The 16,433-nt window shown below is 59.0% G+C and overlaps 1 protein-coding gene across 1 annotated transcript in view; it reads right to left on the reverse strand.

Annotated features, from left to right (window-relative positions):
• The window catches only part of KMT5B (lysine methyltransferase 5B), a 49,304-nt gene extending 33,248 nt beyond the window's left edge, over positions 1-16,056 (reverse strand). Inside the window, exons 1-2 of the mRNA XM_056131635.1 lie at positions 15,736-16,056; positions 1,177-1,410 (exon numbers count right to left, since the gene is read on the reverse strand). Of these exons, the coding sequence (XP_055987610.1) occupies positions 1,177-1,336 (160 nt within the window). The 5' untranslated portion in view covers positions 1,337-1,410; positions 15,736-16,056. The remainder of the gene's footprint in view (positions 1-1,176; positions 1,411-15,735) is intronic.
• Positions 16,057-16,433: the final 377 nt, after the last annotated feature.

A 16,433-nucleotide genomic window follows, 5' to 3' on the forward strand; every position in this document is an offset into this window, starting at 1 on the left:
GACCCCCCCTTGAAAAAAAAGCAAAAAAAAAATTGTCATCGGGCCAGAGATGGTACGGGGGTAAGGCACCTGCCTCACAGGGCCAATCCCAGGTTGATCCATCACCACGCGTGGCTCCACGCGCTCTCCTGGGTGTTCCCTGCGCCCAGAGTCAGAAGCGTCTCTAAGTACTACGACCACGGGTGGCCCAACCCCAGTTACCCACACGCTGTCCCTTGTGAAAGAGAAAAACTGTTCCTTAACATGGTAAAATATATCTGGACAATCTTCATGCTCGGGTTCACATGTGTGTGTGTATGTGATGCAGGAGACTGACCTGGGGTGCACATGTGTGGGACATGCCTGGTGACCTCGGAGCCCCTCCACGGCTCTGAGATACTCGCTGGCACGTCTCTCGGGCACGTTCCCCTTTGCCCCAGGGGCTCCAGAGCAACAGCTGCACAGCGGGGAGGGCTCGCCTCGCGCACAGCCAGCCTGGGTCCGATCCCCGCACCACATGCGGCCCCCTAAGCCCACAGGAGGGATCCCTGAGTGCAGAACCCAGAGTGGCCCTGGACAAATCCGGGTGTGGCCCCCAAACAAAATCAAAAAAGAGGATGAAAAAGGGGAAAGACTGAACTATACGAAAAACATAACGTCTTAATAATATGCCCAACCACCACCTGAATCTGTCCTGAGAGGTGAGGGGGTGACAGTGACCGTTTATCAACGGTCTCTACTCTCAGGGAAAATGACTATCCTATACAGAGAGAAAAAAAACAGCAACAATTGGTGAAAGCTGTTCTAAATTCTACTGATCACGTATGTTAGAACAGACTTCATTCTCTGTATTGCCTCTTCAAATTTTCAATTTACTTATGCTAATACCAAATACAACAATTCGACTTTAAATTCAGGGGCAGTAATTTAATCTTTTTATAGAACAGAATAACCACAAGTATGAATTCCACACAGTGTAGAGTTACAGATGTAGAAGCATGATTGAGTTCGTTTTAAGCATTAAACGGGAGTCGCAGGCAGTGCTCGGTGAGAATGAAGACGGACACAACCTTGGAACAGTAAAAAACTGTTAACCAGGAAAACAAAGGCTCATTTCACAGACAGCAGCGACCAGAGCACACACCAGAGAGCGGAGAAGGGGCGGGGCGGGGCGGGGCGCCCGTCGGGTGTACCTACATCTGCTCGAGCGCCTCTCGACCGCGGCTTTGCCCGCCTTCACGGAGTCCTTCCCCGCGTGCTGCGCCTTGGACCGGTTCTGCTGGTGGCCATTAGACAACTCGCCTCCACTCCTCCTGCCACTCACCACCATGTTCTTGGATTCTCCCAACCACTTCATACCCGCAGACCGCCTGACCCAGGTGCATTTAGTCACTCTCTTCGGATAGCTCAGAGAATAAGCAACGTCCTCTCCTAACAGGAACAAAAACAGGGAAAACAAAACGGGGAGACAAGTGCATCAGAGACCGTCGGACAGAAGGCACTGAGAAGAGAAAATCATTAGGAGTCACGACCGTTTCCACCCCTCGCCAGCAGCGTCCCCAGCGGTCAGGCCCTCTCTTACTCTCCACGGTGGCCAGCGGACAGCAGCGTGCAAGAAACCTTTCAATCAACCTTCCCCTCCATTTGCTAAGAATTTTCCTTGGGCAGGAAGATAACACACGAGGCCCTTAGATGCACAGGACTCCAGATCAACGCCCAGGCCACAGGACTCCCGAGCACTGCTGGGCATGGTTGCAATGGCCCTGGACCAGGGCTGGCCCTAGAGATCCCGGCACTGGAGGGCCTGAGCAGATGACCTGGCCTGGAGGCCCCTGCCCGGCACAGCCGGGGACGCTCTCCCAGAAGAGTCACTTCTGCCCCGGGTTACGCCGGCGTCCAGGGCCAGGCTGCGTCATCGGCTCCACGCACACTCTTCTCTCACACACCTGGTGTGCTGGGATCACACCAAGCGCAAGGCGTGGCAGCTTATCTGGCTCTCGGGTATCGCCAGTCACACGCCTTTCGGTGACTTTCTGTTAACTCGGAGCAAACTACGAGTTCTCTGTTTGTTGGAAGAAGGAGAGTCAGCTAAGCCAAGCTCTGTCCACAGTCACACTGCCTCGGGGACGCCACAAACTGAGTTACTGTTTCGTGCTCCTAGGGAGGCGTTCCCCCTGCCTGGCTCCTGAGGAGCCGAGTCTAGCAACCCAATGACGTGGACAGCGATGGGCACTGGGTCTCCTCAGGCCCCGGGAGGAAAGGGCCGCAGCGTGCACCCGGGAGCACTATGGGCTCTGGGAGCACATCAGCAGGTCGTCAGACTGGGAAGCTCCAGGAGGGCAGAGCGACAGGAGAGCGGAGAGACCACTGGCCTCGCATGGGGCTGGCCCAGCGTCAATCTCCGGCACCCCAAATCTTTCCCAAGCCCCACCAGAATTATCCCTGAGCGCAGAGCCACACTGAGCACTGCAAAGCGTGGCCCCCAAATCACCAACATCCCCTGAAAAAGAACAGGCACAGGGACCTCTAGAGCGAACGGCCTTGAAGGTCCAAGCGCAGCCACACGGCCGCCCAGGGGCCTCGCGGGAGGAACTGTGGCCACACGCCGGAGGCCGCACACACTGCTGCCCAGGGGCCTCGCGGGAGGAACTGCAGCCACAGGCTGGAGGCCCCACACACAGCTGCCGGGGGCCTTGTTCCCCACGAAGGTCAAGTTCCCCAACCTTTCACTCGCCGGCACCCTCAGTGATGTGCTGACGTGCTATACGGGTATTCACACGCGCCCCTGGACGTGCCTTCATGGGCACAAAGCACAAATACAAAACAAACTGTACTCCAACTTGTAGCCCAGAGATTCTGGCGGAGTTCACAGTGTGGGGAGAACGTGTGACACGTGCTTGGCCAAAAGGTGTGACCTAGTTGTCCATACTAGAATACTCCATTTCAGGGACCGAGAGAGCACAGCGGGGAGGGCACTTGCCTTACACGCAGGTTCATTCCCGGCACCCCATAGGGTCCCCCGAGCGCGGCCAGGAGTGATTCCTGACAGTGCATCGCCAGGTATGCCCCCCCCCAGAAAACACAAAATATTTCATTCGGGGGTCACATCTAGCAGTGTTCAGGGGACGAAAGGGGTCGGGATGTGCCTCAGGCCAGGCATGCAGTCGGCCAGCAGGCCATCTCTCCAGCCCTCAATGGAAACCCCCCAATTTTCAGGCTACACCCAGCTGTGCTCAGGAGGGGACTCGGTGCCAGGGTCAGACCACGGACAGCGCACGCAAGGCCAGCGCCCCACACCCGAGATCTCTCCGGGGCCCTCCCCAGGCACCATTTCTCGCCTCATTCCTTTATATTTAAATAGTTTTATTACACCAATCACTTGATTTTTATTTTTTAATTAAATTCAGAGAAATGCTTAGTAACGGGAAAGAACAGGTAAAACTTTTGATATGTTGCTAAAAGCTGAAAGTTTTCAATGATTAAATTTTATCAAATTAAGTATTAAGCCACACGTTACTAATAAAATATCCAAAACTTATAGTTAGGAGAAAAGCAGAGGACTCAGGGCCAGCATGAGAACACAGCAGCAAGGCGACCCGGGTCCCATCCCTGGCACCCCGGATGGTCTTCCAAGCCCAGCGGAAGTCATTTCCGAGCGCAGGACCACGAGTAGTCCCCGAGCACCCCCCCCCCCCACCGCGTGCGTCCTCTCTCCTCCCAAATAAGCAAAGGACTCAGAGCATAATTTTTATTCTGCTTTTCCGCGATGCATGGAACTCAGGGTCACGCCAAGCAAGGCAAAGAGCCCTTGGGAAAGAGGCGGTGCCCCAGGCCACGCTCCCTTTATTCTCTCCTGCTCAGTTACCGGGGACACAGGTCGGTGAGCCGAGCTTGGTTCCAAGAGTCCTACAGGAACCTCCTACGTGACTAAGACCTCTGATGGCAAGCACTTTCGCTAACCTCTGTACCAAGCACAGTAACTACAAGAGACCTGCGATGCTAAGTCCAAAAATGAGGCTGTGATTTAAACCATCCAATAGAAACTAGTTCTGAAGCTTTTAAAGTGAATTAAGAGAGTGCAGTGAGACTGTACAGCTCGCATGAGACCAACCTGGGCTTGATCCCTGGCACTGCATGCAGGGCCCACCCCCCGCACTCCCCCCTCGCCCTCCTGGTTCCTGAGCGCTGCCGAGTGTGGCCCAGAAACAAGGCTCTCGAAACCTCCCCCGGAGACGGTCCTGCTCAGGCACGAGCCGCGGGGGCGGCAGGGGGCTTTCCGCAGACTCCCACCGCCTGGCAGCGGGCTCTCCACTCTCCCCCCTAGAGAGAAGGCAGAGCAGTTGCTTCCTTAAGGAAACCCATCGCAAGCACAACCACGCACAGGACACCACTTCTAACAGCGACCGATCGGTATGTTTCCAGGGGCCGGCGAGAGAACAGGGAGGGCGCACTTGCCGTGCTCACAGCCAGCTCAGGGTCAGCCCCTGGTACCACACGGTCCGCGAGGGTGGGCAAGCTGCTCGTAAGCGTCGTGTGCCACTACCTCTGGCCCTGAGGCAAAAGCGAAACAGCACAACAGTGTGCTTGGACACTAACGCTTCTCGGCAAGACAGCACACGCGAGCGGAGGGAACAGGAAAAGAACCAGAGGGGACAGGAGGAGAGTCCGAGGGAACCGGGAAAGATCCACCGGGCACAGCGCTGGACAGAATCAAGGGAGGGAGACCGACCTCCCGTAAGTCCCTGGGGAGACCGCTTTGGGTTCTGGTTCCAGGTTTTGGTCCACGGCTGGTGGTGCCCGGGGATCACTCCTGGTGGCTCTGCGGCCTCAGGGGCAGGTGCATGGAAGGCGAGTGCCGGCCCACTGCCCTGTGCCCAGGACCCGCGCGCTTCGACAGCGGCCTGTGTCCAGATCCTGCTCCTCCGGGCGGCGTCACTGGGCGGAGAACAAAGGAATCAGGAAAAGGCTCCGGAGTTCTAAACCGCCTATTTCAATGAAGTCTAAGAACCCAGGGGCAGGGACAGTTCTGCGGCGGGGGTGTCTGACCCCAACTCCTTCCGGGCACTGCAGGAACGGCGCGGGTGTCCCCAACACCACAGGGCTCATACGCCACCCCCTTGGACCCCTGCGCCCAACCACTGGCCCACGGCTGAGAATCACTAGTGGCGCCCCTGAGCCCCCCAGCACCACCAGGCGCCCCCACATGTAGAAGACTGTTCCACACAGCAGGTAGACACAGGCCGCTGTGAGGCAGAACGCCTTGAGAGTTTCGGGGTCTCTAACTCAGGATGCTTGGGGGCGCTTCCAGCAGTGCCAAGTATCCAGCCCAAAATACCTTCTCCAGTCTTTGGGCTCGCCCCAGCCTCTGCTCAGCTCAACTGGTTTCTGGTTTTGCTTTCTTTTCTTTTTTTTTTTGGGGGGGGGGCATACATGGCGACGCTCCTGGTGGTGTGTGGGGGGACCATATGGGATGCCAGGGATCGAACCCTGGTGAGTAGGTGCAAGGCAAGTGCTCTACCACCTGTACTAGATCCCTAGCCCCATCTCAATTTAATTTTTAGATTTGTTTTGGGCCCCACCCAGCTGTGCTCAGAGCTTCCTCCTGGCAGTGCTCGGAGGATGCTAGACAGGGCCGGGGACAGAACCCGGGCTGGCTGCGTGCAAGGGAAGCACTTGACCCTCCATACTCTCTCTGGCCCTCTCCGTGAGCAGAGCTGACCCAAACCAAGACCGGCCAGTTCCTGCCCAACGGACTCTTCCAGGCTCACGGGCCAAGCTTACACCCCTCGACTGTCCACGGGACCTTGTGCTTGGATTGCTGCAAACCGGCCCTGGTACCCCATTTCCCTTCGGTCCTCGTCACAAGGGCTCAGCTTTGTGGAACCACCTAATAAACCCACCTTCTGCACTCGGCACAGGGGACTAGAACCAGCCACAACAGGTGCCCTCCCCCCACTCCATCCTCCGAACCCACCCCCGCCCCCCGCCAAACCCTCTGGCTCCCCCCCACTACACCCTCTTACTCCTCCCACTCCATCCTCCCCTTCATCCTCCATCCTTCTTTTGGAGGGACAGGATAGCGAACTGCACCACGCAGTGCTGGAGGCTGCAACCCACAGTATCGGGGGGCCGGGGGGTGGCAGGGATGGAATCTCATGCAGGTGATCCGGGCCTTTGAGCGACCCTGCCTGACGCCCACCATTCGTAGACTAGCGGCTCTGAGAAGGTCATCCCCTCATTAGCCCCTTCCCCACATCTGGAGCTAGACTCTACACTGTACCAATTTCAAGTCAGTCTCTGGAATTCAAGGTCCCATGGAATTCTACAGGAAGGATTCAGAGGACCCAGAGCTGAGTGGGCTAAATACCCCAAGCAGGGCTGGTGTGGACTCCCGGCCCCCAGGAAAGACCAACTGAGGGCATCAGGCCGCCGCAGAAGGCAGGTTCTGCAAAGCTAAAGAAGCATTTTGGCACTGCGGTGGCTGATCAATCGTGAGACTCCGCTCCACCCCGAGGAAGCCACCCGACATTCCTTTTGGGCAACTCCTGGCTCTGCACTCAGGGTTCACTCCTGGCTGACTCAGGGAACCACAGGGGTGCTGGGCGTCACACCTGGGTTGGCCACACGCCAGGCAAACGCCCCAACTGTGGTACTATTTTCTTTTTTTTTGCCGAGTTCCACTCCCATACATTTGTTCCATCAGTGTAACTGCTTGGTAAAGCAGCCTCGGGTGATAGCAAAGTCTCCAGCAGACCAAGGAAATGGGCCTGCTGGGCCAGATGTCTCCCTCCAGGCCTCACTTACTCATCCCTTTTCAGGACCTACAACGGCCACAACCCACCACTCCTGGAAAACACTGACGGCATTAAATTAGATGCGATGATCGTTCCAAAGGGATTGCAGTGATGGGAATTTCCCCTCAATTTATTTTTCAGGTCCCAGCCTGGAAACTGTGAACGTCAGAGTCTAAGGAATGGGGTCTACGGAGCATGATTACAGATTTTAACCTGAAAGCGATTACCCAGGTGGGCCCAGCAGAGACTGGCAGAGGAGGCAAACACAGCCTGAAGGTGGCCCCCGCAAAGCCAGGCCGTAAGCCCTGAGAGGGCAAGGCGACAGCTCCAGAGCGCCCACGCGGGGCTCCACTGACACCCCGGAAGAGCTGGCAATCCCTCAACACTTGGCAGAGAGAACTTCCACAGGGCCCGATGATTCCAGTCCTGGGAGTCTATCCTAAGAACCCGAACCCGAACCCGAGAAAGACGAGCAGCTACACTCACTAAAACTCTGCTCATAGGCCGAGAGATCCCACAGCGGGCAGGGCGCTGGCCTGCACAGGCCCACCCAGATTCACCCCAGCACCCCAGATGGTCCCTGGAGCACTGCCAGGAGAGCCAGGAGCAACCCCCGAGCACTGCTGGGTGTGACCCAACAAACGAAATTGAAAAATCAAAGCAAACAAAAACCCAACATACTTACAACAACCAAGATCTGGAAACAGCCAAGCACCCAACAACAGCTGAGTGGATGTGGATGCATCCACACCACAGGATGCACTTCCGCTCTGCCAAGGGAGAAAGCCTGCAGCTCGCAGAGATGCTCAGCAGGTAGGCCACTTGCCCAGCACGCAACCAACCTGGGCTCGATCCCCAGCATCACATATGGTCCCCGGAGCTGTGCCAGGAATGATTCCTGAGCAAAAAAGGCCAAGAGTAAGCGCCCCACTCCCAGCCCAAAGATAACTCGCTCACACGCAGGGTATGAAGAAACGAGGGATGAGACCATCCCAATGCATGAACACAACAGGGAACAAGCACGTAGGGGGCTGGGGGAGGCACAAAGGAGGGTCCTGAGCCACCTGAGGGGGGAGAGACTGGCGTAGCAGCACTGCGACGGCCAACCCCCTCAACACTCCTGTCAACTACGATCCTCAATACGATTGCTTTGTTTGGGGGCCACACCTGGGGCTTGGGTTACTTCTGCGTGCTCGGGGACCAGGGCGGGTGCTGGAGACTGAACCCGAGCCGGCCACAAGGTGAACACCCTACCTGTGGGACTATCTCTCTCCGGCCCCTCAATTAATAAGTCCATTAGTTTGGGGCGGTGCCAGGAGAGCAAATCACGGTTCCAGAGACGCAGGCAACTGCTCCCCGTGTCCTGCCACTTGCTGTTCTGACCCACCAAATCCGCGGGAATTTGTTACGCTACCATAAGAGACCAATATAGCACGGGGCAGGGGGCTGTGGGGAGGGGTACTGAGGTCCTGGGAGAGGGAAGGGGGCACACTGGTGACGGGTGTGGTGCTGGAATTATGTGCAGAAACCATCATTATGAAAAGCATTGGAAGTCACTAAACAAACGTAACAGTGCTTTACTTACTTTTAATTCCAGAAATACATAGAATCACGATGCGGCGCATGAAAAGAGATTTTAAGATTCTTTTAAATATTTTGAAAAAAAAAAAAAAAAGGATGGACAGCACACAGTGCCTAAGTAGGATGGGTAGTGAGGGTAGGGGGCTTGGCATGCGTGCAGCTGACCTAAGTTTAATCTCTGGCACCCCTGATGGTGACCCAAACCCCCGAGGATGATCCCTGAGTACAGAGTCCGAGCCTCCCGCTGTGCCCCCCTCGGGCTACACTTGTGGTGCTCAGAAGCTACTCCTGGCTCTGCGCGTGACTCCTGGTGGTGCTCGGGATCCTACTGGGCTGGCTACACGCCAGCACCTTAACCCGAAACTACTTCTCCAACTCCTAAATAACACTTTTGAAAAAGGGTTATTTTCGACTGCAGCTGCACGGAGCAGAGTTCGAGAGGATCCAGTACTGAAGCTAAACCTCACATTCTGATTACGCATGCGCTGTGGGGCACTTGCCTTGCACATGGCTGACCGGAGCGCGATCCCCGGCATCCCGCAATGGTCCCCGAACCTGCCAGGAGTGAGCCCTGAGTAGCACTGGATGTGGCCCCCAAACAAAAATAAAACAGAAGATAAAGTATCAGGTAGGCACTTTTAGATTTACATAAAAAGTTTCCAGGGCCGAAGCAGTAGTACATTAGGGGAGGCGCTTGCCTTGCATGTGACCAACCCAGGTTCGAGTTCCATGACCACATTCGGTCCCCTGAACTCACCAGGAGTGATCCTTGAGCACAGAGCCAGGAGTAAGCCTTGGGCACTGAGGCGTGTAAACCAAAAACTTAAAAAAATATGTTCAGGGGGCTGGAGCAATAGCACAGCGGGTAGGGCGTTTGCCTTGCACGCAGCCGACCCGGGTTCGATTCCCAGCATCCCATATGGCCCCCTGAGCACTACCAGGGGTAATTCCTGAGTGCAGAGCCAGGAGGAACCCCTGTGCATCACCAGGTGTGACCCAAAAGGCAAAAAAAAAAAAATGTTCAATAAAATTTCAACTTGGATAGCTTTGTATACAGCAAAACATTCTACACAAAAAATCCACCCGGAAGGTCTAAGATGAGACCCCGGCACTGACTTACTCTGGGTCTATAGCGAACTTTGGGTTCTCTGCAATAAGCTCCGCTCAGCGCCCGCCCGGAACACAGTGCCTCAGAACTCCGTGTTCTGTGGAGTGGAGCCGAGTGCGAGGGCGCTTGCCTGGCACTGTCCCTGGGGCTCTGCCAGGAGAGGCCCCCAGACTCAAGAGGAAGCCTGAGCAGGTGTAGCCGCCACACAAAAGAGTGTCCCGCATGTGTTGCCACAGGACTTTATAGGACCGCAGTAGGGACCCGAGTGACAGGAGAGCAGGCAGGGCATTAGCCTTGCACTCGGCTGGGCCATGAGGTTCGATCCCCGGCATCCCATAAGGTCTCCCGAGAACCTCCAGGAGCAATTCCCGAGTGCGGAGTCAGGAGTCACCCCTGAACACCGCGGGGCGTGACCCAAAAAACAAAACACAAACACCCCTGGTCTCAGTATGTATTTCTAAAAGCTAATGTGACTGTTGAGGAAAATTCCAGAAAAACACCTGCTACCTCATCTCTCCGTGTATGATTCATCTGCCTACCTAGTTGTTCCTATAAATAAAATCAAGGATGCTTCCGTTGTCACCGCGCTCCCTAAGACCAGCGCATCCCTGCGCGGCTGCAGACAGATGCCACCTAGCGTCGGGACTGTGGGGACCGAAGCGATGAGGTCAGCAGAACAACTTTCTGGGCAAAGACAAAGTCCCAGAGGTGACAAGGCAAAGACGGCGCACGCAGGGAACAGAGCGGGGGTTCGAACGCTGCTCTGACGGGCCGGAAGGCTGGGCTCCCCGATCACCCTGGGCTGCGATCACGGGACAGGCACTAACCTTGTAGACCTCCTCTCACTGATGCAAGGCTTCAAGGAGCCGAAGTGCTGATAAAATTAAGGTCTCCAACTGTCCCCTCTTCCCAAGTAACTACTGCAGAAACAGGTGGATGCCCTGGTCACAAACCCAGCCGTCAAGCCGCCCTCGTGCCAGCCTGCCGTAACCCCACGGCACCTCCTGCGTGAGGGACAGAGACCCCCCCGAAGGCCCCACAGAGGGAGGGCTGGTCCCAATGCAGCGACCTCAGGGAGCCACCAGTGGTTACAGTGGGGTTTTAACCTGCACACCGGGCTAAAGCTGTTTTACTATTTAAGTGCCAGTTTCTAAAACAACAGGATCAGCAGAGCTCCCTACAATCCACACCCTCTGCCAACGGGGCAGGCGGGAGCACAGCGGGCAGGGCGCTTTCCTGGGAGCCCGGCATCCCACCTGGTCCCGAGCCCTGCCAGAGTAGCACCAACAGAAAACACACGGGGAGGGATTGGGGTGGGCTCTGCAGGAGAGGGTGGCGAGGCTGCTCTCCGGTGCTCTAGAGAGTTCCCTGAGGGGAAGGACAGCAGCCGGGCCGAGAAGGGGAAGGGCAGCTCCAAACACCCAAGCGGGCAGGGAGCTCCCGGGCCACGACAGGGTTCCGGGGAAGGGGCAAGGCCTGAGGCCAGATGTGCCCCGTCACCGGGGAGGCAAGCAGGAACATGGAGCAACCACCGGCCACGCACCACACACGCTCTGCAGGCACCAGCGCGAGAGCGTCGGAGTCGCAGGACCAGGCCTCGGGAGAGCGGCAGCCCGGCCAGCGCTGCTGACGGGACAAAGCGCGGTCAACACAGGACACTGAAGCCACGAAGCCACGGCTCCCTAGCAAGGGGACTGGGCGGGAGTGGAACGGGCAGGCCTGCAGCCAGCGCAGGTGGGAGCGGCCAGAGGGCCTGGCCCCTCGGTCAAGCTTGCTGGACACCATTTCCCACCAGCCATTCCTGGAGGCGGGGACTCAGCTGGCACACTTGCCCCCAGACGGGCACGCGGCACCGCCCCGCTCACATGACACCGAGACCGGGCGGCTGGGGAGCACACTCCCGGCACCGCGACACGTGTGGGAACGGGGCAGCCAGCACTGTCCCCCGGGCCCCTCCACCCGCGTGAGGACCGGACATGCTGCGTATGGTGGCAGAGGGGCCTTTGGGAACAGACTCGGTGCGGCCTCGCGTTCCCCAGAGTGGGTGACCTGCCCCCGGGAGGTACTGGACAACAGAGACACCAACCGCAGGTGCAACCAAGGGTGCTGGGCGATTTTTTAACTTCAAGTAAGTTCTGGACCCTCTCAAGGGAAGCAGATAAAAATACAAAAAAATCATCAGTGATAGGCAGGATACCCTTTCAGTAACAGTACTGCAAGTCACAGTGCATGAAAGGAAAAAAGAGAGAGGGGAGGAGAGAAAAGGGGGTGCGTGTCTGCCATAGTCAGGCTGTGGCGGGGGACTGGGGACACTTGTGGTGGGGCAGATACAGTGGTGAAGGGAGGGGTGTCGGGACACCATATGACTGCAACTCGATCATGAACAACTCTGACTCTGTACCTATGTATCTCACAGTGACTCAATTAAACAAACAAACGTCCCTGAGCTATGGGTGCCACTTTGCCTACCTGAGGCCCAAGTCCCTTGGGTGAAAAACCACCCATACTGGCCGATACGAGAGTACTGTGGGTAGGGTGCTGGCCTTGCACGCAACCGACCCGTATTGGATCCCATCTGGTCCCCGAGCATCCCCCAACGGCAACTGCGGAGTGCAGAGTCAGGAGCAAGGCCTGAACACGGCCACCAGGCACGCGCCACCTCCAAACAATCAGAACACACCCACTCCCGCCGTCCACCTCCATTTCGGAGCGCCTGGCTTTGCCGAAATCCTGAAGGGTCTGATTTTTCTCTCTTAAGGGACACAGTGACCTCCAACGGCTTTCCGCGCCCCGACTTCACTGGCTCTGAGGGCACGCCGTCGCGCTCAGAACAGGCTACAGCACCTGTCCTGCAGGCAACCAACCCGCCTCGCTCACGGACGCCACGTACAGTCCGGCAGCACCGGGGCGGGGGGGAGGGACCCGGCTCCCCCCAGAAGAACAGATTGGTTTTCTAGCTAAAAAGATCTACACCTCTATATTATGCAATGTGAGCATTTCCCTGAAAATAAAAACACTCCCCAAGACCGTGAACCCGAGTCAGACGCCTGAGTCTGCGTCTAAACCAAGCAGTCAATCAACCACGCAGCAGCGGCGGGGCGACCCTGGGGCCAACCCCAGCGGGCACTGTTCGTGGTGCTGGAACGCGCAGCGTCAGAGACCAGCAGGGGGCGCGCGGCAGCGGCTGCACCACCAGACCGGCAGGTGTGAGGGAGCGGGAGCGCCGGCCAGAGACAGCAGGACGGCCAGCACTGAGTCGCCCGACAGAAGGTCTGTGCCCCCCAGCAGGGCAGCCCCGTGAGCAGACGGGACAGGAACGATCACCCGGGTGACATGGCCGCAGCTCAGACACCAAGTCGCGTTCCCGAAGCAAACTGCCATGAAGTGCAAGGCTGGCCGGCAGCGCTGGCGGTTGGTTAAACCAGTCTGGGGCTCCCCGAGCCACGCATGCTCAGCCACCCTCGAAGCAAGAGCTTCTCACTCCAGAAGGCGCCAGATCTAGTTACTTTCCTTGTTACTGTATCATTTTCCAGAAAACATAAGGTATCCTATAAGTTGGCAGGCAACACAGGGCCACGGGGGCTGGAGACCACAGAAAGCTCCAGTCCCTCCATCCTCAGCGCCAACGATGACACAAACGACAGCGTCAACTGAGTGACCCCTCAAAGAAAATCTGTATGTACCGATGAGTGTGCAAACCATCAGATGCTAAAGAGAGCAAGGGGGCCAGAGACAGTGCAGGGAAAGGAGGGGCTCTCCTAAGTGGCCAGTCCTGCTTCCATCCCCAGTACCCATGCGGTACCCCAAGCACTGCCCAGGGCCACCCGAGAGCGAGCACCACCTGGGGTGACCCCACCCCACCCCCAAATTCTAAGAAGGGGAAAACAGGATGGCAATTAAATGTGATCTGCAGATTAATGCTATCGTACGATGAGAAACTGAGGCTTGGCCCCATGGGTGCCTTACACACATAATGACAGCCCACTGAAGAGATACCGACTCTCCCGCCCGAGAATTACACGTATGGATGGGAGCTGTAATTACACGCGACCCAGAAGACTGCTTGATGTCTGTGCACGTCTGAGACACCGGCCAGGCCCAAATCTGGGTGGCAGCCGCGGCAGCCGGGAAGAGCAAACCCACTGGGTGGTCCTGCAGTACTTGGCTATCCGCAACTCGGTTCTCGGAAGTCAGCTCGGGTCGAGGCTAGGGTGCAAACAGTTTCGGCTCCAGGAAGACACTAACTCCCTGCCTTCCAGCCATGTGGGGAGAAAGCGTTTTTTTAAAAAAGCTAACAGACATTAACATGGGCTCACAAGAATAAACGAGGTGGCGAGTCTTTCCCGTACAGATGGAGGCCCTACAGCACAGCTTTAAAATAGGAAAATCCTGTAATGCATTTAAAATAAGATGTGCCATGACTAAAATCTGTGAATAAAACAAGATATATTTGCAAGTGGAGGAGCTTTCTTTAAATTGGCTAGGACGAGGCGAATCTCGGATCACAATAACGAGGACAAAGATACTCAGCAAAGACTTCTCAAGGATACCAACTCAGGAGGGAGAAAGGGGATTTCAGCGAGAATTCAACACAGCTTTGCAGACTTCTCTTAGGGGGCAGGCAGAACTGGTACAAAAATGTAAAGAAACTGGTGCAAGGAATTAAAACTTCCTTCGGTGACGAACCCTTGAGCCCCAAATCCAGCAGCGCCCGATCTGACCGCCAGCAGCCCTTCCCATTCGGCTGGGTGGATCAGTCCCTGCTCCAAGGGCTCCAAACGCTAAGAAAGTAGATGAGATTTCCAAGTTGGTGTCTACCCAAGAGGGATACTTTTCAAACCACACTTCTAGACTTAGAACTCACTAATGCTTGCTGGCTCCGAATCAGTTTTCTCTATCATGATAATTTGGATCGAGGGGCCAGAACAATAGTACAGCTGGGAGGCGATGCCTGGCGCTCAGCCTACCCGGGTTCAATCCCCATCACCTCATAAGGTCCCTCATAAGTCAGAAGGAAGCCTTGAGCACAGCCAGCTGTGGCCCAAATACCACCGATGATGATAATAATAATAATAATTTGAGTTGTGCTTCTTTTGGCTTGGGAGGGCGGGGATGACACTCGGCAGTTCTCAGGACTCAACTCCTGGCCAAGTACTTAGGGGACCGTATGTGATGCCTGGGAGGGAACCAAGGTTGGCAGCGTGCAGGACAAGCAAGCCCCCTACCCGCGGCACTCTCACTCGGACCCACCGTGGAGTGTGTCGTTAGGCGAACAATTAAAAGCTTTACACGACACCAAGTAAGTTTCTCCACCCCGCAAAAAAAAAAAAAAAAATCATTTTCCAAGTATCTAAACTTCAGAGGCTGCGGAGGTGGCCTGAGTCCTGGCCCCCACCCCAAAAAGAGTCCCCCCAAAGTAACTCAAGTCCACGCTCCCGTCCGAACTCCGGGTCTGCGCGGGGGGCGTCCTGGGGACCCCGCGCGGCCTGGAGGCGACGAGTGACGCCCCCGCCGGCAGCCCCCCGCACGGGCACGCGGGGAGCCCCCACCCCGCGGAGATGCCGGCGCGGCGGGCGCGCCTCGCTCTCCCCCGCGCGCTCCCGGGGGGCGTGGGGTCGCGGGGGTCCCCGGGAAGCCGGGGCAGCTCGAGGGCGGGGGCCGCGCGGGGCCGCTCGCCGGGTCGCCGCCGGACCCCGGACCCGGACCCGGACCCCGGCGCGGGCAGGGGGCGGGGACCCCGGGCGCCGCGCCCCGCACTCGGGGCCCGGCGTCTCCCGGCCGCCCATTGGCGCCCCGGGGCGGCGCGTCCCCCAATCGCGAGCGCCGGCGCCCGCCCCGCGGCCGCTACCGCCCCCTTCCGGCCGCGACGCCCACTGCAGGCCCGGCGCGCCCGCGCCCCTCCCCCGCCGCCCCCCGCCGCCCCCGCCACTCACCCCCGGCGCCGCCGCGGGGCGCGCCGCCGCCCCCCGCCGCCGCCGCCGCCGCCGCCGCCGCCGCGAGGCGCGGGGCGCTGCTGGGAGTCGCGCCGCCGGCCGGCCGGCCCGCGCCGGCCCCCGCGGAAAATTAATCACCGAAAAATAATTCCCGAGAAAAATGGAGCGCGAGATCCAAGATGGCGGCGCGGACGCAGCACCGCCCGCTCCCTCCGCTCGGGCGAAAAGGAGTCCCCGCCGCCGCCGCCGCCGCCGCCGAGCCCCCCGCCCCCACCGCGCCGCGCCCCCGCGCCCCCCGCCGCGCCCCCGCGCCCCGCGCCCCCCGCGGCCCGGGCCTCACCTCGGCCGTGGCGCGGGCGCGGGGGGCCCAGGGGCAGCCGCCGCCCGCGGGGCTCCGCGTCCCGGCTCGCTGGCGCCGCGCGCTGCCGCCTCCGCTGCCCGGGCAGCCTCACCTCATCGCCCCGGAGCCTCGCCGCCCGCGCCGCCGCCGCGCCGCCGCCCCCGGTGAGCCGCCCGGACGCAGCCCGGGCACGGTGGAAGGACACGAAAAGGAGTGCGCGGCCGGCGGCGGAGGGACACCGCGCGAGCTCGCGCCGCCGCGGCCGCCGCGGTGGCTCGTTCGGGACTCGGGCGGGGGGAGGCGGAGAAACCCGAGAAAGAAACGAGTCCGCCGGAGCGCCCGGCCGCGGAGGGACAAAAAGGCGCAGCTCGCCGGGCCGCCCGGGCCGTTGCCGCGCTGCGCTCGCGGCGGAGGGATCCGCGCGGCGCCTCGCCGGGATCCCTCCGCGCCTCGCTGCCCTTTAAATCGCCGCTGGAGGCGGCGGCGGCGCCGCGCTCCCCTCGGGCGCCGCTCGGGCTCCGGCGCTCCACGCGCGGCCGCGTCCCGCGGGGCCGCCCGCCCGCGCCCCGGCCCCGGCCCCGCCGCCGCGCCCCCTCGCGCCCCGGCCCCGGCCGCGGCCGGCCGGCCCCCGCGCTGCCCCGCGCCTCCCGGGCGCGCCGAGGGGCGGTGTCCCCACGGACGCGAGCTCCTTTGTTGTG

Source organism: Sorex fumeus, unplaced genomic scaffold (genome assembly GCF_029834395.1).
Source record: "Sorex fumeus unplaced genomic scaffold, SorFum_2.1 ptg000093l, whole genome shotgun sequence".
Classification (NCBI taxonomy): Eukaryota; Metazoa; Chordata; class Mammalia; order Eulipotyphla; family Soricidae; genus Sorex; species Sorex fumeus.